Here is a 20981-nt window from a genome sequence, read left to right on the forward strand (position 1 = left end):
AGTGTTGCTGGGGAGGGTGGGACGCCATGTAGCATTCTGCCCAATTCTCTCCACTGGCTACCGCAGTGTACTCACAGCACTACCCCGGATGCAGCCACATTGGTGATGCCTCATCCGGATTCGTCCACTGGCGTTTGCGTGGTGTGATGGATCATCTTGGCGTCGGAATTTCCAGCCCCAAAGTCCATACACCATTCCGTGCAGCGGGCCAAAAGAAACTTATGATGTAGTCTCATTATTGCATGACATTTCCCACTCGCCTTTTGGGATCTGGCATGCTCAACGCGGGATGGCCATGCCGCGGCACCAGACTAGAAATGGCCCGAGGCATTCTGACTCGGAGGCATCAAGCCTCTTGCAAAAGAAAGGAAGATGAACAGGCGGACCGAAAAGGCCTTCATTTTTGGGGGACTGAAACATGTTGGAATCCACAAGCAGTCGATGACCATGCCGCACTTGGAGGAACTTATGAAGCCCATGGTTGTGTCTGCCTACTGAGACCACCGTGACCTAGCAAGAAATAAAAACACACAGGGGGCAACCTGGGATACTCAGTTTACGATGTGTTGAACAAAGGTAGCCCATACTTAGAAGTGACACATTACGAATGAATTGCTTGACGGTCGGGCTGTGGAAGTACATATCACGGGCAAGTAGCTCTTAGACACACTCCGTAGAGCTATGTACTGGCCTTTGAAGGAGTCTTCACTGTTGAGAATGCACTCAATGAGGAGCTGGCTATATCACGCTCTTTGTCAGTGTGATGTTCCAAACCGAGCCTAAGGTTGCTACCACATCCTGGCCTCCCTCATCTTCCATCCACTACCCAAGCGTATATATACCAAGTGGATCTACGAGTTGGATGGCGAAAAGAAAACGCACTAGTCCGACCGTCCGTTATTTGACGGACTTCAGAATATCCTCTAGGGATATGGACCTGCTTGATATAGTTGGAAGCTCAGGTCGTCGCCTACAGCGAAGAAGTGAAACATTGAGGCCACGGATGCATGTCATAATTGTTTGGATAGCCATTCACGACACCATACGTCTACCTGGAGCGGCCGCGAACGGTCCAAAATTGGGGTTGGGCATCTAGTGAGGAAGCATGAGCTGGCGAACCTGGTGTTGCAATGAACCGCTACCCTCCACCAACACTGCATTGACTGACTTCATGGTAACGTTTGCAGAGACATCAGTAGATCAGAGAAATTAAAACGCGTGGAAATAGATGGAAGTCTTCTTTGCGCAAAGATGCCCACTTGGAGGGGGTACGGAACCGCCGACTGAGCTGCAGTCCTGTACTACCCAGCTGTCTCCGGCAACGACGACCTTGTGCTAAACATGTTTGTTTGAGGTGTCCCAGCAGCGCCTCCTGCGCCGCAATAAGCCAATTGGCTTGATATTCCTTCCATGATCTAAAGCTCTTGTCCTTTTGGGCCGTTACGCCTCGCCCTCCCAGATTCCAATGCCCCCTCAGCCCGACAAACTCTGGATCAACGACACGTTGTCACCCTTCAACAGAATCTGGCCTACTCGAGAGATTAGAGGTGTGAAGGCAGCTTGGGGTTTCCATGTCATACCTAATGATCGTCGAGTCTCCTTGTCGTTGGTCTTGGTCACTTGTCGGACCTCGACGGCGTCATCGATGACGAGGTTCATGAACTCGTCGAAACCCTGTTTCTATCAGTAGCTGCACCGCTCAACGGAATAAAGACGAACTAACCCTGATAGTTCCCTCGATGCGGATGGAAAGCTGCTCGTACAGCCACACGCTCACTTTCGCATGCTACAGCCAGTTAGATACCAGAACAGAAACAAAGCCAATAAGTTTTGATGTATCGTGGGTCTTGAGGAACACAATGGCGGCCCGCCCCAATGTCGCATGAACGAGTATGATCATGCAATATCGCTGCTTGTCCTTGGCCACAGGGTGGGGATCCTGATGCCTCCCAGTCCAGCAGTCTAGGCAGGCCAGTATCATCCCCTGGTGCAAGCAAGCTGCACCAGGTTGCACATCAACAGCCCAAACCCAAGGATGTCATGCGCAGCGATCTGTAAAGCTCGAGACGTGTCTATTCGACGGTCGATCGTATGCTTGTAGAACCTCGCGACCGGTGTGTGTTCCTCAAACCCGCCGGATATCGAAAGTGCTGGCGCGCTACTGGCGCATGTGGGATTGGGGCTCGGTCAAACTCACTGATTGAAGAAGCTTGAAGATGAAGTTACTAGAGACTGTCAGCATCTGTATCCAGGCTGGTGAAGAGCAAGCCCTCGCAGCGCGACTGGGCGGTGGGGAGCTAGATCCTTACATGGGAGGGAGGAGAACTCGGCGACCGCCGCCACCGCCACGACCAGTCATTTTTGTTTGGGGAGCGCGAAACGGATGGGAATCTTGGGAGGAGGAGTCGAGACGGGCGCAGGGCGTTCGGATCGGGAGAGGTCGAGTTGAATGAGCGATCACCGCGATTCTGTTGTCGCGAGATCAAAGTGGGAGCTCCTCTGCCTGACCGAAAACTTAGCGGGGGCGGGGAAATTATTTTCCGACGCACCGCGGGCGGAGCCACCACTGTGATGCACCAGTGTCCGAATATTCACATCTCACTTGGTGGGACTTTTGGATCAGGACTCTAGGTTGAAATGCTCTTTCAATCTCCAAAAATTAATAAAATATTGACGTCAAGGTACTTGTTTTACGTAGTGTTGAGAAAGTTAGGTTGTGAAGACTTGAACTCTTAAGTCGGCCCTCCATGTGACCCTTCAGAGACGAGACACAACCCGCCGCGCCGCCACGACTTATCTATGCTGTCAGCACTGAATAACACGGGAGTGTTGATTTTGAACTTTTTGAAGGGGTGTTGACGGTATTTTATTAACAATTAAGTGATTTTTTGTGCAGAGTGTCATGCAACCAGGTTGCCAACCTCTTCCTCCGGCTGCCCTACTATCTTCCATCCTCTTGTTGAACCACGAGTGACCTCGCGTGAGGTGGCCACTTCGGTTCAACTATCAAGAAAAGGATATATTTTAAAGGTATCTTTACATCCTGCCAACCACTCATCTGATAACCGCTGGGCTCGTAATTCCCGAGATCCTGCAATGATAAGCCATTTTCACTAAATGATTGCAGTACCTATGTTGAACATTACTGCTCCCACGTCAAAGGTACAGGGCAAAGAAGAGAGAAACTGTTAATAAGCAAAAGGTCGTAAAGCTCGGTGATGGAGTCAAGACACTCCATTCACAATTGGGATTGAGATTCAATGGTCGGGGTGCTGGACCAACGGACGCACTGCATCAACTTCGTACAGTCCTTATTAGCGCTTAGGGGGTCTTATTAAAGTGTGTTTAGTGTTTTATGGTAGTCAGGGGATTTAGCTACTACACCTAGGGAATTTCCACCCGCGGTCGCTCGGGGTGGCGCGACTGCGACCTCCAACCACCCGCCCGCAACGCAGCCAACACATCATCAACACCATCACATCAATAGCTTCAACCAACAGCAAAAAGATGTCGAGCGAACGCCCGATTACGACCACGTCAGGAGTCGAACCTGAAATCTCTAGAGTATTTGAATTCGGTGAGCCGAAATCTAGCGCCTTAGCCATTAGGCCACGCGGCCGATGGGAAATGTCGAGAGTATCACCAACTATGGATGTGTGGATTGCGGAGTTGTGCGCCAGAGTGGAGACCAACACAACCAACCAGGGCCGCTGTATTTTGCCATGACGTCTTCAGTGTACAAAACAACTAAATGGATTTCCTGAATTGTGCGCCCCGTCAATTGTGAGGTGAGGGCGTAGCTGGATGCCGTGACCTTATAACTTATGCGTTGTTGCACAGAGAGTGGTACCAACTCACCCACCCATCCTGGCTCTTGAGACAACTGCCGAGAATGCCACATTGAATCCCGAGAAATGAATCTGTGTGGAAAGATAGTGTAGACGGCTACACAAGTTGATGATCATGCATTGCGGTAATGCGCTTAGCTTACAGGCCAAGAGCAGTGTCCGGCCAAATGAAGGTGCTTATGCGAAGGGTTGTAGTAAATTACGTAGCTTCAGCCTTGTCTCAGTCTAGACTTCAATCCAACGTCAGCCCCCTCTCCAGCTTTGAAGTCCTCCATCGTGGGCAACACACACCCTGGGAAACGCAATTAACGGTCGAGATGAGCGCCCCAACCCTACTAGCTCTCATTGTAGGACTTGTCACTCTTCCGGTCTACTACATCTGGTGCATCGTCTGCAATTACTCAATTGCGAAACGTATCGGTTTGCGCACCGTCATCGTCCCGGGGAATCTGACGAGTCCAGTTTGGCTGCTTCTGGGACCACGGCTAGCCGCTCTCGAGCGATGGCTAACCGGGGGACAAAATAGACTGTTGCGATATGGATGGCTCGGTTTTGACTTCGAGGAAAAGGCCCGTGTACACCTTGAACTGGGGGATGCCTTCGTCATCGTCACACCTGGGAAGAATTATGTCTATCTTGCCGATTCCGTCGCCATCAGCCATGTCTTTCAGACCGAGCGCCGTGGGGACTTTGTGCAACCGCACGAGGCAGTCGACATGTTGTCTATTTTCGGACCCAGCATTTCAACGGCAAGCTCCAACAATCCAGAGACCCGCAAACGTTGCTAACACTGATGAACAGGCCGAGGGTATCGACTGGCAGCGTCATCGTCGCGCTACGGCTGGGAGCTTCAACGAGCTTACCAACAACATGGTCTGGACTGAATCTCTCCGCCAGTCTCATCAGATCTTGGAGAATTGTCTGGCTTGTGGAGACAGCGGCACGAACGCGATTGCGGACATTGCTCGGCAGTTCGCGTTGAATGTCCTGATGCGGGCAAGTTTTGGCAAAGCATACGACTTTCAGTTTCCACCAGAGTCTCAGGACGCTATAGAAACTGCTCCATCTGCCATTTTCTCGTCTTCGAAGAGGGGCGAAATCATGGACTACCGCGAATCACTGCAGCTCATCCTCAAGAACTGCATCTTGATCGTCGCCCTTGGACCACGATTCCTAGAGAAATGGGGTGATATCAATAGCAAACTCTTGCTTCTCGGCCGGGCAACAAGATCATTTCGCCATCATTTAGATGCCATGTACGAGGAGAGTAGACTGCATGGCAAGGAGCAGGAGCTGCAAGCTAATTTGATGGCGTACCTTGTGAGGTCGTCAACTGACGACAAGCTACTGACCCAAGAAGAAGTCAGGGGTAACATGTTTATATATGCATTCGCAGGGCATGATACAATGGCTCACGGCCTAGCTTTCACCTTGGTCTTGATGGCCGCACACCCGGAAGTACAGGACTGGATTCGCGAAGAATTGCAAGCACTGTTGTCCGTTGAACGTTCTGAATGGAGCTACGAGAGCTTCGGTAGGCTGAAAAGAACTCTGTCTGTGCAGGTAAGGAGTCATTTCCTTTGGAACAGGCATAGCGAATTATCTTCATACTGACAGCCGGTTTCGCTAACATTTTCTGACGCAGTATGAGACTATGCGGCTCTTCAATCCAATTGCAGGCCTGATGAAGGGCACCCCGAAGACGAGACCGGCACAGCTTCCCCTCAGTGATGGCCGCACCGTAACTCTTCCGGCCGACACGCCGCTTTGCCTCAACATAAATGGTCTCCACGCGCATCCGAAGTACTGGGGCTCTGATGCCGAGCAATGGCGTCCATCCAGATGGATCACCACCGACGAGAAAGGTGAAGAGCAGTTAATCGTGCCGGAAAAGGGAACCTTCATCGCGTGGTCGGACGGCATGCGAGGATGCCCGGGAAAGAAGTTTGCCCACGTTGAGCACGTGGCGGCCATGGCGGCATTGTTCAGGGACCACAGAGTCTCGCCGGTTCTAGAAGAGGGTGAGACGGCGGAGGCAGCGAATACGAGGGTTGAGAATGTTGCCAGGGACGCAGCAGCTGTGCTGAATGTACAGATGAAGCATCCTGAACGGGCGAGGGTTGTTTGGAACAGAGTGTAGCATGGTTCTCATGCTCAGAATCAGTGGAGCGAGAAACTTTTAGTTTGTGTTAGCGAGTGATGATTGGATATAACTTCAAGGCACTTGGTCAGATTCGAATTCTTATGCTTTGGCTCTTCGTATTCATGCATAGACGTAACTGAAATCGACTCACAAAGGAGTTCCTGTTGCAGCTGAACGTGAAGGTATATCTTAAAGTTTGGAACTCAGCGGGCGAGGGTCACTTGGCGACCATGCAAACTAATTCCCCGTGCTGAAAGAATCCTATCTACAATACAATCACAAAAAGTGCATGAGTCTGACCCGAGCTGTCTCCATCCAGCGACAGATTACTACGCCAGGTTGGCGAAGAAGGCAGCGCTACTGAGAAGAAATTAGAATAAAGTAGTATTGCTTCTGGAAGCGGATCTTCGCAATGAATGAATGCTTGTAGCTGTGATAGAAGTCTATGTGAATAATTAAGTGAGTACTGGATTGTGTATCGATACCAGTCCAGATAGCTGCACTCTGTCACTCAGCTCTAGTTACCCTTGTGATAGGCAAACGCTTCGAATGTCATTCCTGTAGCCAAGTACACGAACTCAAATAACAGAGACCCCAAGATGGTGAGTACGTGTAACGATAGTGGTTGGGCGGTCACTTACACTATCTATTGTGATTGTAGGGTAAGTCATGAAGTTCATTCTCTTGTTAGTGGTATCGATATAAACCAGGAAATACAATCAATGCCCGGTTGATTCATAAACCCATGTCCAGCATGTGGCATCCCAATCAGATCCCATGCAAACCACACCTAAACTCCCAGCGTCTGATCCCTCATACCCAGAATAACACACATCCCAGCACCATCAGTAGCATAACACCAACCCTTGGCTTATAGACGGCGCCCTCGCTCTCTTGTGCCTGGACCTCCTCCTTGAACGCCCCGATGACATTCCCTCGCGGCCAGTACTCGCACACGAGATACCAGCCGCTCTCGCCGCACAGCCGCCGGCCGCACCCCACGTCGGTCGTGTCCTTCCACACGAGCTGCGTGAAGTGCCCCGTGGCGTGGCTGAACTTGGCGCGCCTGAAGTTGTACTCGTCGCGCTCGTCGCCCCACGCCTCGACGCTGGCCGTCGCGTTGGGGTACCCGATGGCGAGGTTCTCGCCGTACGGCCCGCCCGAGTGCTCGAACGCGCAGTCGTTGCCGTCGAGGTAGTCGGCCGCGAAGTCCTCCAGCGTCTCGTTCCACGTCAGCGCCGTGGCGTTGTGCTCGCTGCGGTAGAAGTTGGTGCTGTTGAGGATGGCCGAGGTGAATGTCTTGTCTTGCTTCCACTCGGGGACGTTGGAGGGGATGGCGGCGGGGACGGTGACGGTGACTACCTCCGCGACACCGAGGCCCGCGAGGGTGAGGACGAGACACAGACAAGGTGATCTCATGGTGGGTTCGTGATACATCGACAAGCGTCCGACTGGGTTGTTACACAGATGACACTTCTCGCGTTGCGCAGGCGTTTAGAACAAGACCCAAGATTTGCAATTTGCTTTCTACACTCGGTTGCCCTCAGCTTGATGAAATCAATATCAGCTCGAGGGCAACCGAAAAGCGCAGATCAACGAAACAAATACAGCGCGTAGAAATGTTTCAAACAAGCTTCCACGGTTTTTTGGCGCTGGGCCTGGACGAATGACGTAGGCCGCTGACCTGGGGATGGAGGGGCACATGGCCGCCAACTGGGCGGCCCCGTGGTCGACTGGCGGGCGTCAAAACCGGGCAGGGCAATGATTATCTGGGCGCTGCGTCTACGAGCGATTGTCTCTACGAATCCCTTGCTCAACACTTCTTCAAAGCATCACACACTTCTTTGTTGTTGCGACGCCGACATCCACGCCCTAGTGCCCTGGAGCTTAGTCGGAGCTTGGAAACTGGCGGGGTCGCACCGCGGGGCACGGCGACCTCCACAACCCACAGCGCCGAGTGCGGTGCCTGACTTTGGATGCAAGTCAGGGCGTTTCACCTTTAGCTTCAATGGATTCCGGGACGGCGCAGAGTAAATTTGGTGGGTGGTATTTGCAGCATTGCCCTTCTCCTGCGAATGCACGGCTGGGCGTGCCAATGGATGGATGCTGGCGGTCATCATGGCTGAATATCTCCGTCAGTCCAAAGCCTCAGATCGCACAGTAAAGCATAGACTCCAGACAATTAATCACTCCTGGCACGGTGCAGAACGGTGCAGGACGGTGAAGAGAAATGTGAGTCACCTACCTCTCCTGGTTCTAGAAGCCCTCTCGTCCCACGGCTCCACCGGCGACTGCACAGCGCTGGACCTCCCTCCAGGCCTGCTTCAGTATGGCTGCTTCCATATGCACGCCCTCTGCCACTAAAGCGCGGCATCAAGCCATACGCTCACCCCGAGGCCGCTTTCACGCCGCCAAGTTCTAGAATTGCCAGCCACGTATCGCCCAATTCCAAGTTTCAGGGTCTCGCGGTGCGGATCATTGCTCTACGCATCAAGTGCCGCATGCGGCATGTTTGTCGCCTGTTGATCACGGTCGGTTAACCTGCATTTTGCCCCCCGAAAGGCCCGGTTCGGATGCTGTAGGCAACCCCCAAAATGGCTATCCCACCCTGGAACGAAATCTCTGGATATTCAATGATATTTGCCGACCCGACAATCGACCGCAGGTACGTCAGTTGTGTCGCCGATCCTCCCCCGACCGAGCGAGATGGCAAAAGCCAACAACTCAATTCTGCATTCGGCGGCATTTGACGGCAAACCCGCATTGCCGCCCTGGCATCTTTCCAAGCTGTGTTGTATCACTCCCCAGCACCCATTAGTCGCCACCAACCACAGCCGTCGCAATAATACGAGATTCCCACTCTAGGGAACCAAGTGGTCTTACGCCTTCTGTTGACACCCAAAACTGTTCCGACCCTGATCGTCCCACGCTTGATCCTGTGTCGGTTCCTGCTAAACTACAGTACGCACACGGAGCCAGGATGAACCTCCGAAACCTGGTTTCTAGGCTATTTGCGCCGCCACCTCGCCACCAACAATCCAATCGATTGGACTGGGCCGGCTGTCACTCTGACGTCTGGTGGAGCCCGACGACTTTCTGTTACTCAACAATGGCCGACGGCCTCATGCAATGAACTGGAGACTCAATCTCAAACCATTGCCCGTTTGCCGGGGCTTAGCCGTGCAACTCAAGGACCAGTCAACCAAATACGAACTCACTCGAACCTCGTTCCTGTGCTGAATAATACTCGAGTTTCGTCGTCACATCGGGACGGTTCAGAAACAATCGCCGGCACTAGCCTGTACGGAACCTCTTCCGCCCCGGAAACTCCACCTGCGCCCGAGGCTGTCCCGGATAACCCGCCCAGGCCAAATGACACACCAAGGGCGACACCAAACATCGTCGTGGCGTCAAGACCCCCATCCTTCGCCTCCATTCGAGCTAGGAACCCACGGGCCGAGGCCTCAGTGATCAAATGAACGTGTTTGTTGCGGCTCGAATAGTGCGCCACAGGGCCCGCCGTTCATTGCGCAAGTCAGTCGAGGCGTGCGCCTGCAGAAGTCCCACGACATCGAGCGATATCGCATGTTGTCTCTCATGACTGACATGTCTCACTTAATTCGCTCGTCTCGAATCAGTCGATATCCGCGTTTAATGCGCAGAGAAGTATCGTCAACCTCGCCTTTATGACTTATTCAGTCCTTGCCGATGCATTTCGCGCATTGGCCGATCTTGTTTTGTCCCGTCGTATGATCGAGGCGATGGGAGTGACGCTCTGGGCGATACCGTTCCAATTTAGCACTTTGTAAATGCTCATGCCCAGGACAGATTTCTTGCATCTATCCACCTCCAAAGCAGCCTGGGATTGACTCGCGCCCGAAGCTTGTCGGTGACTGAGGCTGTTGTTGCGACAAGACCAGCCACCACATTGTCGGTGCGTAGGCCCGGTTCGGCCAACTGCTAGTCCAGGGAACATGACTCCAGCGGTGGCCTAGGGCGGCTGATGGCGTTGGAACCCGGAGACTTCTGGAGCCGCATTTGGTTTCTACTACGTAGTAAGCTCTGATTAATGGCATAGCCGATCCTTACACGACTGCCGGCCACGCTCTGGCAGAACCCGTGATCAACCGGGGACGTCACCGTAGAAAGGATTGGACTTGGCTGCCAATGGGAGGCTGCAACGACAGGACATTGAGATTACGCTTTGTGGCCGCGAAGCTTGTTGCGGCCGTCAGGGGAGCTCTCGGGCCTAAGCAAACACTGTGATGACCAAAACCCGACCACGCGGTCACCTTGGTCGAGCCCAGCTGAGTCGACATCGCTTTGGCCCCATCCCGATGCAAGGATGATCCATTGATGGCAATCTTATTCACTTAACCAAGAAGCTGACGCTCCGGTCAGCCCGGGCACTATCCATCCCGTCTCGAAATTCCTGCCTCCGTGGCGCCGCCGAAGACAGAAAAATCTGGGGAAGCCAGGGATGAAGCTGGATGGTGTGTGCGCCGTCACCCCCAGGGCCAGGGGCCTGCCGAACGCAAAGACTTCCCCAGACCAGGGTCTCAGATTGCTGCGTCGATGGAGAAATGGAGTCTGGGGGAATTTCAGGCTTGACTGGGGCTCCGCTAGACAGAATTGGGTAGCCGAGAAGCACGGTGACTCTGGGGATGGCCCGAGACCGCCGAAATATACTGTGCGAAGAGGACGACTTTACCCCAAGCCAATGGGAGATTCTGTAGCTTGTGGGATGGAAAAGACAGCAAGTGGCTGCAGGAGCTAGACGGCGCAGAAGTCGCAGGGAGGGAGGGAAAACGTGGAAGGGCAGGGCTTGCTTTAGTCTCGGATTCGCTGGGAGAATCCTAGCTGGTCTCACACGCATAAGCGCAAGTGTCGTCCTTGAAGATCAACCGGTAGAAAACGCATGGAAATAGAGACACCGGGGAAGACTGAGTTGTTCCGTCGCAGCGCAGGCTGCAGATATCAGGCACCCAAGACCACTGGCTCGTACCATGCGAACGACGCGTTGTAGAACTGCGACCGCAAACAATGGCTCCGTCATGGTGACCCAACGCTCGTCGAAAAGGCTCCGGTAATAACAAGCGTCGCTCAGTTTTGTTGCATGCCATGAGCGAATGGAAGACCCTAAAACTGACTAGCATCCCGAGGTGGCTGCAGGATATTGTGACCGGGCCTTTCTAGCACATGGTGGACCTTGGGCACCTGACCTGTTCCAATACTGGGATTCGTGGGCATATGCCTCGTTTTGTCACTAGGATTCTGGTGCAACTGTACGAACCAGGGGTGGTCTGTGATCCCCTGTGAGCTGTGAGGTGACGAAAGACACTATGTCAACAGAGGTCTAGAGCTGATCTCCAACGTTCAACTAGGGACCTTGCCAGGGCCAACACCAAAGAGGAAATGAGAGGCCGCTGCAATTTTGGAGAAGGTTGGAGAAATGTTCGGGGAAGCTGTTTTGTCTGGGGTGACACTGTACGGTGGCTGGGCTCTCTTTAGCACGCACCCAGTTGGAAAGTCTTGGCCAGTACCCCAGATGTGAAGACGCACCGTGTCTCATAGCCCGCATTGTTAGTTGTCTTGCTTGCGTTCTTCAGCGTTGTGATGCAAGGGAGTGGAGCAGAACCCACTCAGACATCAGGTTATTGAGAAACGACATTGAGGCTCGAACTTGACACTCTTGGCCCACAGAAGACCCAGTCACCATGGACGTGAAATTGGATATCAAGAACCATCACTTATCTCTTGCCGAGAGACGTCGCCCATCATGGCGTGTGCCCGAGCGCGAATCGGTCGGAGTCGAAGTGGGACTGGCGACAGTATGGATCCACCGTGACGGAAGTATCGAAGCATCAGGCTGCATCGGTGCAGGTATAGGGATCCAGGATCATGGCCCACCGTGATGCTAGCTGCATCTTGGGGGGCTGTGCAGCGGATAGACTTGGGCTATGGACAAGGGTTTTGGGCCCAACTGCGATGACGAGGAATGCCAGCTTGATGAAGCATGGGCGGACTGAAGCTCCAGTCACGATTTCTGACAGCGATAGCGCGGATAACGCCTAATTAATTCCCATCATGAGGCACCCCGAGATGTTTTGTTTGTGCGACGGACGTAAGTAAGATGCGCCCTGAGGGTAGAGCGCGCGCACATATTGAGTTGAGTTTTCTGTGCGAGCCGGGGCAATATCGGAACCTAGAGCGACTCGTCGTATTGACCGGCTGCGTCTCCAATCGGAGAGCTATGGCACGGTGCCGAGGCGTCATGTTGAAAGCTCGGATTCGAGCACCCGGGATTCAGACAGTAGGATGCTTATCTGCGGCGTCGCGGACATGCATCTCCCCAGGCTGGGTTGGGTGCAACATGATTGATTGTCCGGGTCAGCGGTGTTCCTGGATCTTCGGTGAGGTAGCCGGTCAAGTCAGCAGGGCGTCGGCTCAGCGCCATGCAGTCCAGGGATGCAATTCATCTGACATTGGGGGGGCGGCCCCTTTGGCGCCGTGTCAGTGGGAGGCCGAAAGTGCAACAAAGAGCCCGGAGGCTCCATCCTTTGGCCGGCGTAGCGACGAGGTCCTGTGACTGCAGTAGCGACAAGTCTCATGGTGTGTTGGACAGGGATTAGGTTTATGCCGTTGAAACCCCATTCGTGCTCGCCTGAACGCCATGCTAGCCCAGCCGTCTCAGGACAGGACAACGGAGCGCTGGCAGTTTCTCGGTCGCGGCTCAACCGCCATTCTTTTCCAATCTGGCGGTGAGCGACACCAGCTGGTGATAGGAGATGGCGACTGACCAATCTGGGGCTCGAGTCAAGTTTCAGTCGAACGAGATCGGGGCGACTGAATAGTTAACTCGCAAGCGGCGTGTTCGGGCGACTTGGGAGTAGCGCTAGCCAAGATCGAGGGAAACTGGGTCAACTGGAGAGTAGCCTCGCCCCAGGACGGTTGCAGGACCCAGCGAGAGCGACGCTACAAGTTGGATGCGACACCCCAGCCGCGAGATGCGATTCGTCAGTTGACTTGGACGAGCCAAGGCTCAGTTTAGGTGGATGAGAGGTGGATCAGGGCGTTTTACCCGTGGCGGCGTCGTGCTCCATTTTCCTGACAGTCGATGTCCCTAGCCCGGCGTCGTGAACGAGTGTGAAAATGTGTAATGTGTGTGACGCAGATGTCCCACGGCCCAATGCCCTAATGAGGCACGTACACACCATGTACAGTGGGACCTCGACGAGCGCACGGTCCTATGCCCAACATCACCACCGTGGTTGGACGGCTGGAACTGGGGCATGGCATCGCCAGTGTCCAGCTAACCGGCGTGGCTCCTGATATTATTAATAGAGAGCATGTCAAGGCCCGGTGAGGCTTTTGAAACTGACGCAGCGGGCCTCCTCGGGGTGAGCATCGCCCCGTACGGCACCGTCTCGGCGTAGACACGATTTGTTACTGTGCACTCCGTCGAGCTACGCACACGGCCGTGCTATTGGATAGGCGGCGGGCCGATGATGTGGGCAACATCCCGACACGACGTGAGGCTCGAGTGGCATCTGGCTGTACGCAGGCGTGCGGCATAACCCGTCCTCTGCGGCGTGATCCGAGATTGGTAGACGGAGAGAGGAAACAATAATTGTGAGGCAGTGTTCTGGTTTCCAGTGCCTACCTAGTATGCACATCAGTCGCTGGGTGTGCGAGGGTCGGATCTTACCCATCCACACTCTACGCCGCACGGGGTCGATCTCCTGCTCGATGAGACGGGTGCAAATTAGAGATGATGCCGCATGGGCACTTGGTTGATGCCTGTAAATTGCTCTCCGAGGTCTGCCTCATGTACGGATTGACAAAGGTGGGCATATCATTGATGCAGGGACAGCTTCGTCATGATGGCATGGAGCTCTCACTTGCAACGCACCGTGAGCGACGCCGCAACTCGCACATTGTGAGGCCCTGAGTCACGAGAGATGCAGGCGCTAAGGTAAAAGAGGCAGACCCGCCCATCAGCTCGAGCAATCAGATGCGAGCCTCAACCCAGCCCCTGCGAGCAACATCGGCCGCAACAGATTGATCGACTGATTACACCGAAATACCTGACGCTGTTTCGTCGCGAACCAGCCGGAGACTACTTGGGTTGCAGTTGGAAGCATCCAATGCTCACAGAGTTGGGTAGGGATTTGTTTCAATGGGGAGCGAGCGACGCCCGCATGAGCCGGTGTAGTCTGGACTGTGGCCTGTGCTTGCGGCCGTCTTGGTCGCAGGCTGGCGGGCAGATATCGTCAAATAGACGGGACCAACCCAAGAGCCTAGCCGAGAGGTCGTGGGCAATCAATCACCTGCTGTTTGCTTGTCTGTCTGTTGGTCTGGATTCACCACGGAGTCCGCCTGGTGTCAGTCCCAATCAAGGTGGGATCCTCCTGGCGCCTTCCATTCACCCAACGAGGCTGGCGGCTACATCGCATAATTAATTGCCTCAGTCCTCGGCCAAACCAAACTACGGCTCTCAACAACAAAACACTGGAGCCAACTCCATTATTATTATCATCATCGCAACCTCACTTATCGCCACGCGGCGACATCGAGTTACAGGAAACGAATAATAATAGTTGCCCAGACTCGATATGGTCAACACCGGTGTGTGGGAACTAAATGCCAATGCCATCTGACGTTGGTTACTCGCCCCCGGGGTCGTCGTCGCTGTGCGAGTTCCGAATCGGGAGCTCTGCAGCCCGCCATGGACCTAGCCGGTTGGCCCAATCCTACTTCACGTCTGCAAGCCCCAGCCCAGCGTGTTCCAGCGAGATTAAGCGCCCAGGATACGGTCGTTGGAGGTGAAGCACCACCGGAAACAACGCGCGCCGTGGTCGCCGCAATCCAGCCTGGCCCGGAACAGGCAGCACGCCGTCGAGGCATTGGGAGGGATGGGTTGCGTGGATTGGGTGCGTGTGCGTCTGTCTGGAGACGGACCCCAAGCGAGCAACAGAGCCCAGCACAGGAGCAGCCCATGACCTACTCAATCGCACCCACGGGGCTCTTTGTTTGTTAGTCTCGCCGCGGTGCTGGAGGCGTGCCGTTTCTGCATCCGGGCTGCAGGATTTGCTTTGATTCACTGCCTGCTCTGCAGCAAAGAGGCGTGCCGACTGCATTGGAAGTGCAGGTGCCGCGCCGTACAGTGCACCATAGTGCAGCGGCTGCAGCGCAAATCCTCCAGTGCAGAGTGGCCGCCGTGGCAAAGGGTTGCGCGGCGGGCTCCAACAGCGCTCACAGCACGCGTCACAGGGGGCAGTAATACGGCACTTGGGGTCTTGGGGCTGTGTGAGCACTGAGCACCTCCTGTAAGCCGTACGCATGCGTCCCTCGGTCCCCGGGGCTCTCGCAACCCCGTCCAGCGCCCAGAGGCCAGTGGGAGAGCTCCGGACAGGGTGCAAGCTCCCCCTGTCACCCACACACACAGCAGGCTCCAGCGCAGGTAAGGTGCTGCAGGTATAGAATCCCCAGGCTATGTATGACCTGCCTGTACATGAGAGATACCTGCCGCACCATGGAAGCTACACCCTCCCGCTGCACGACCAACAGCAGGACTGGCGTTTGCGCTGTCGTGGCCCTGTCAACTCTACCTATAGAAGCCCAGACCCAGAACCCGGCAGCGCCTGGCTGGCAACCAGCCCGAGCCCGCCACTACGACACGCAGCAGCGCACGAGGGTGGGCGAGGCCAAGGGGCGTAGCTCCGAGTGCGATGTAGGGGAGGCCTGGGTGCAGCGTCACCTCAGGTAAGGTACCTCGGTGGGTACGACGTCCAGGTACCTTTGTACCTCTGACGACGGGACTGGCCACGGCCGGCGCCAACGACAGGGGAGGCAAGTGCAGGGCCAGAGTAGGGCCAGTGCAGGGCAGCAGGAGGACAGGGAAGGGACTGGAGCCCCCGGCGGCCGCGCACTGTGATGCACTGTGTATCTGCCTTTTCGCCATCCTCTCTTTCGGCGCCAACCTTTCTCCTTCCTCTGTCCCCAAGCAACTCCCGCTGCTTCGCTGGCGTGTTCTCGACGACGACTTGAATTGCTTCACTTCACTCTGCTGCTGTGTGCGCACTGAAGAGCATGCTCTTGTCGGCTACGAGACACGCCTCTTCCCTCTTATCCTAACCCTCGCATTCCCGCTCTCTCTCAGTGTCTCTCTCTATTCCCCTCCCCCCACTACGACCAGGCCCTCGCTCGCACCCAACGCCCGCGCCCGCGTCCTCCCCGCCAAACTCGCTCCTCGTCGCTCAATCTCCCGCCCCACGACGACGACTCGCCCGCCCAAACGCCGTTACCCTCCCGCGAACCCGCGAAATTTGTCATGGTGATTAACGATTCTGGTGTCAGAGTCTCCCGCTCCTCCATCGCTATGTCCAATCCCACCACGTCCAACGCAGCCGTCGGCAGCGCACCATCCACCGCCGACGACTCTGGTGAGCCCTCCCGCCGTGGCCGGCACTGCCCCTCATGTTCCTCAGCCTGACCCGCACCGCCCGCCGATTCTGCCCCGACACTGCATGCTGACCCTGCCAGCGTCCACCATCACAGTAAACACGAAGGCTCCCGCCAATTTTCCTCCCCCCAAGACGGATAAGCCTCGACCGCACGTCTGTGGCACCTGCCAGCGCTCCTTTGCCCGATTGGAACATCTTAAGCGCCACGAGCGCTCCCACACAAAGGAGAAACCCTTTGAGTGCCCCGAGTGCTCGCGATGCTTCGCCCGCCGCGACCTGCTGCTTCGTCACCAGCAGAAGCTGCACCAGACCTCGACCCCGTCCTCCCGCCCTCGCAACCGCCGCGAGTCAACCACCGGCGTCGCCCCGGGTGGAAGCCGTGCTCGCAAGAACAGCGTCGCTGGCCCTCCCGCCGCCAACAATGCTGCGTCCAACTCGGTGCGCCCCCGTGCCAACACCATCAGCCATGTTGACGGCAATGCTATGCAGATGATGGCCGCCAATGCCGCCGTTGCACGGGGCATGCCTCCGACTCACACTCACAGCCGGCACCCAAGTCTTGCCGGCTTGCCTATGCATAACTTTGACCACATTTTCGGTGGTATGTCGGCTGCCATGGGCCAGCGAGGGGTTCAGCCGGGTCTGCCCAAGCTGGAGACTGGCACCCTCGGCAACATTGACTTCACCAGCGGCCTTCGCACCGCGCCGCCAATGGCTGCTTTTAACACGGAATTCGATTTTGAGGGTCTTCTCTTTGGGCCGGGCTCCACGATCAATCCCAACGCCCTTCATTACAATGATTCGCCGCAGTCGATGGCCTTGGAACAGACCTCGCCGTTTGCGCAATCCCTTAATGAGATGCCTACGAGCCAAACTCTCGACGATAATTTTGACTGGTTGACTGGATTCGAGCATCAGATGTCTTTTAACACGAACGAAAACGTTGTGGACGGGTCGAGCCCGTCCGCCATCAGTACGACGAGCCAGAGTGGGATTAGTGATGTTATGTTGGATGGGTCAAATCACCCCGCGCCGGCCGGGACGAGTACCATGTGGCAACCCTCCGTGATGGGCCCTCCACAGATGCCGAACCCGTTTGCGATGGATCTGAATGGTTCCGTCTTTCCAGATCTCCTGAATGGGGCCCCGTTATCACCGCAGCCAGCTTCTCAAAAGATCAATGACCCTTACTTCTCTACGCCTCCACCTTCGCTGAGCTCGCTGAGCCCGTCCGTCGTATCTGGGCTGGGCGCACAGAACATTAACCATACCCTTGGCTTCAACGCCGGCCCGGAAACGCCCTCATCTCTCCAGGGTGGAAACCACGGGGCCTCGCCCGTAACCACCATCACAGATGCCACCCGGAGTGCCATTGTGAACACCCTGTCCCAGTGCCTACCCTTTGGCGGTCGTAAATACTCTTTTACTTCTCAGGGCTCACCTCAAGCGTCTCACATCCAGTCTGCCGGCGCCAACGCCTCCCCCCAGGCCGCCAGCTTGCCCAGTACGCCGGATCTTCAACGATACGTTGGTGCTTACCTTGCCTATTTCCACCCACATCTTCCTTTCTTGCATATTCCCACTTTGTCCTTCGATTTGCCCCCTCCCACAAATAATCGGCCCGGTGTAGGTGGTAGTGGCTGTCTGATTCTTTCTATGGCCGCCATCGGCGCACTTTATGAGATGGAGCATGCCCAGTCGCGCGAGCTCTTTGAGATGGCCAAGAAGATGATTTTCTTCTATCTCGAGGAGCGGCGCAAAGCCGACGTCCGAAAAGCGGATATCCGACGCAGCACCCCTGTCGGCGACCAGAACCCACGTTTCAGCGAAAGCGCCGTGCACACCCCCGTCTGGCTCGTCCAGGCTATGCTCCTCAACGTTGTCTATGGCCACAATTGCGGCGACAAAACCGCTAGTGACATTGCGTCCACCCACTGTGCTGCCCTGGTCAGCTTGGCCCAGGCGGCTGACCTCCTTCGACCCGACCGTGCCAGTACCGCCGAGAGGCAAGATACTCACATGACAGATGATGGGAATTGGAACGCCAAGGCTGAATCTGACCATGTGGAGTGGCTGCGTTGGAAGTCGGTCGAGGAGCGGAAGCGCACTCTTTACGCTGTCTTTATCCTCTCCAGCCTTCTGGTCTCCGCTTACAACCACACACCAGCTTTGACAAATTCGGAAATTTTCTTGGATCTGCCTTGTGACGAGGAATTCTTCTCTGCCGACTCTGGTGCTGCCTTTGCTTCCAGAGGAGGAGCCGATGCTGCTAACCATAACCGTATGACGTTCCATGATGCCCTGGGAGATCTCCTCCGCACGAATGAGAGACAGCAGCAGCAGCAACTCGCTCTTAATGGTCAGCAGGGGTTTGAAACTTCGCCTGATGGAAAAGACACGCCCAAGACCGATCTCAAGCCCAGCACGTTTGGTTGCCTGGTTCTCATCAACGCCCTCCACAATTACATCTGGGAGACGCGGCAACGGCACCACAACAAGGTCTGGACAAATGAAGAGACGGAGAAAATGCATCGGCATATTGAGCCTGCTCTCAAGGCATGGCAGGCCGCCTGGGCCAGCAACCCACACCATAGCCTGGAGCGACCAAACCCGTTTGGCATGGGCCCACTCTCCGCCGACGCAATCCCGCTCCTTGATCTTGCGTACATTCGACTATTTGTCAATTTGTCTCGGTCAAAGGAGAAGTTCTGGCAACGCGATTGGGATGGAATGGCCAGAGAGCTGTCCCGCGGCAACGAGATAATTCAACACGCAGAGCACTCTCCAGGATCCAACTCCGAATCCGTCGGGACCGAAATGTCGGATCCCTCCGTGCACAGCTCCGTCTTTGTGGATTCTCCCGGGACCCCTCCAGCAGAATTTCCTGGAGCGAAGTTCCCCGGTGCGAACACAGGAACGACCACATCTGGCATGACGAACCGCTCCATTTCTCGACGGGAGAAGCACTTGCGAAAAGCGGCGTTTTATGCCGCAGACTCCCTGGCCATGTCAGATAAGCTCGGAGTTACGTTTGCTGACTTTACGAGCCGAGAGCTACCCCTCCAATCAGCGCTCTGTGCGTTTGATTGCGCCCAAGTGCTAGCTGAATGGATCGCAACTCTGCAGGATCGTGTCGGTCGGTACCTGGGGATCCTCGGCCAAGACCAAGTGGATCTGTCACAAGTCCCAGCCATTATGCTTCTAGAAGAAGAGGACGTGAAGCTGCTCGACAAGATCCAGGAGGTTTTGGGCTCCGCAGAGATGAAGATGAGCATGGAGCTTGTCAACGGTGGCATTGAGCCCAGCATCAACATGGATGGGCATAGCGGGTATGCCGCGAAGCTCCTCCGTATCACCGCATTCATGTTGGACAAGGAGGCAGTCTGGCCAGTGACTCGCCTCAAGGCCCGCTGTCTAGAGTCTCATGCGAACCACATGCGGGCCCGAGCGGAAAAGTCCATCATGACCACTGAGTGAAACCCGCTGCGTCTCAGCCGCTTATCAACCCATCAAATGAAACGACAGCATTCGCCCTAAATCGTCGGCTGGTATCGCTCTCGGTATCATGAGTCATCTGTATCGGTCCAGAGGGAAATAGTGCGATTTCGAGGGTCCCCTGTTATCACATCATTTGCCCCGATGCGACGAACCGGAGCGCGGCTTATCTATTGCACCATCACATCTTGAATTGCGGCGAAGATAAGGATTTGGCCCACCCGACCACGCCGGAACCGACTCCGATATCGTCGGCCCCTCCAACGTATCGGAGACCCAAAAGTTACGTTTCGCCATTGTTTGCGTGAAATTTTGTACAGCAGCGTTGAAGTCAATGAAGAACCATTGTATGCTTGGCGCTGGGTGTTGGATGCAGTTCAATGATTTATGAAGACTTGGAACTACAACGTCAGCACATAGGCAGCAAGCGTTGCCAGCTGGTTCTGAGCAGGATTTCTTGAACACTCTAGGTCTGAGGAACCGGGGCAGGACAAGTATTCCAACCTCAACGATCCAGACCTCAAGGAGTGGCCCTTCCCGATGCAAAGCACAATTGCGAAATTACAGTCTTTTCATGGCCTGGCCCTGGCAGCCTCGCTGAGAGTTCGTCTCGCCGACCCCCTACAACCTAAGACGAACGTGATCACGTCTTCATTGTCAGGATCTAACGACAATCACTATTTACAAGAGTACAAAGATCGCGGTCTTGTGGGCACGGTCACTCAAGAAGAGACTCTCAGTTGAGAGTTGCAAGAAAACGAGGAGCAAGAAACACGTGTGGTCCAAAAAAGGGGTGGTCTGCACCCCGAGGAGCAGTCATTGGCTTCGTGCGATGTGCGCGTGTTGCATTATCTGTTCTTGGATGTATAAACAACAGTTGTTCATTCTGTGTATTTACTATAGTGCCTTTCATCTTGGTGCTTTTAGGTTTAGAGAATCTGAGCAAAAAGTTGTGGGAGGTACTCATTCGTTCCACATTGTAGATACACACATATACTTCGCATTGATAATTACAATGTCACAGTTTGG

At 55.0% G+C, this 20981-nt stretch overlaps 5 protein-coding genes and 1 non-coding gene across 6 annotated transcripts; 3 read left to right on the forward strand and 3 right to left on the reverse strand.

Moving 5' to 3' along the window:
- Positions 1-1027: 1027 nt before the first annotated feature.
- BGZ61DRAFT_456753 (uncharacterized protein) lies at positions 1028-2474 on the reverse strand. Its single transcript, XM_046246562.1, has 5 exons — positions 2310-2474; positions 2198-2225; positions 1724-1786; positions 1581-1674; positions 1028-1529 (listed from the first exon to the last, which is right to left on the reverse strand). Exons 1-5 carry the CDS (start codon positions 2357-2359, stop codon positions 1474-1476), a joined length of 291 nt encoding a protein of 96 aa, XP_046100577.1. The 5' UTR covers positions 2360-2474; the 3' UTR covers positions 1028-1473.
- A 1055-nt stretch (positions 2475-3529) lies between these two features.
- Positions 3530-3619, reverse strand: BGZ61DRAFT_t163. The gene has a single exon. It is a non-coding gene; the product is annotated as a tRNA-Arg (tRNA).
- A 521-nt stretch (positions 3620-4140) lies between these two features.
- Positions 4141-6077, forward strand: BGZ61DRAFT_456755 (cytochrome P450 monooxygenase-like protein). The gene is made up of 3 exons (XM_046246563.1): positions 4141-4597; positions 4650-5411; positions 5494-6077. The coding sequence occupies exons 1-3, from the start codon at positions 4166-4168 to the stop codon at positions 5986-5988; spliced, it is 1689 nt and encodes a 562-aa protein (XP_046100578.1). The 5' UTR covers positions 4141-4165; the 3' UTR covers positions 5989-6077.
- Positions 6078-6764: 687 nt separating this feature from the next.
- Positions 6765-7625, reverse strand: BGZ61DRAFT_68143 (CAP domain-containing protein). Its single transcript, XM_046256972.1, has one exon. The coding sequence runs from the start codon at positions 7426-7428 to the stop codon at positions 6805-6807; it is 624 nt and encodes a 207-aa protein (XP_046100579.1). The 5' UTR covers positions 7429-7625; the 3' UTR covers positions 6765-6804.
- A 4033-nt stretch (positions 7626-11658) lies between these two features.
- BGZ61DRAFT_456759 (uncharacterized protein) lies at positions 11659-12928 on the forward strand. The gene has a single exon (XM_046246564.1). The coding sequence runs from the start codon at positions 12125-12127 to the stop codon at positions 12578-12580; it is 456 nt and encodes a 151-aa protein (XP_046100580.1). The 5' UTR covers positions 11659-12124; the 3' UTR covers positions 12581-12928.
- Positions 12929-15526: 2598 nt separating this feature from the next.
- Positions 15527-19934, forward strand: BGZ61DRAFT_481203 (fungal-specific transcription factor domain-containing protein; the record flags this gene model as incomplete). The annotated part of the gene is made up of 3 exons (XM_046249271.1): positions 15527-15756; positions 16081-16402; positions 16752-19934. The coding sequence occupies 3 exons, from the start codon at positions 15527-15529 to the stop codon at positions 19932-19934; spliced, it is 3735 nt and encodes a 1244-aa protein (XP_046100581.1).
- Positions 19935-20981: the final 1047 nt, after the last annotated feature.

This window comes from Ilyonectria robusta (assembly GCF_021365365.1).
Source record: "Ilyonectria robusta strain PMI_751 chromosome Unknown BGZ61scaffold_18, whole genome shotgun sequence".
NCBI lineage: Eukaryota > Fungi > Ascomycota > Sordariomycetes > Hypocreales > Nectriaceae > Ilyonectria > Ilyonectria robusta.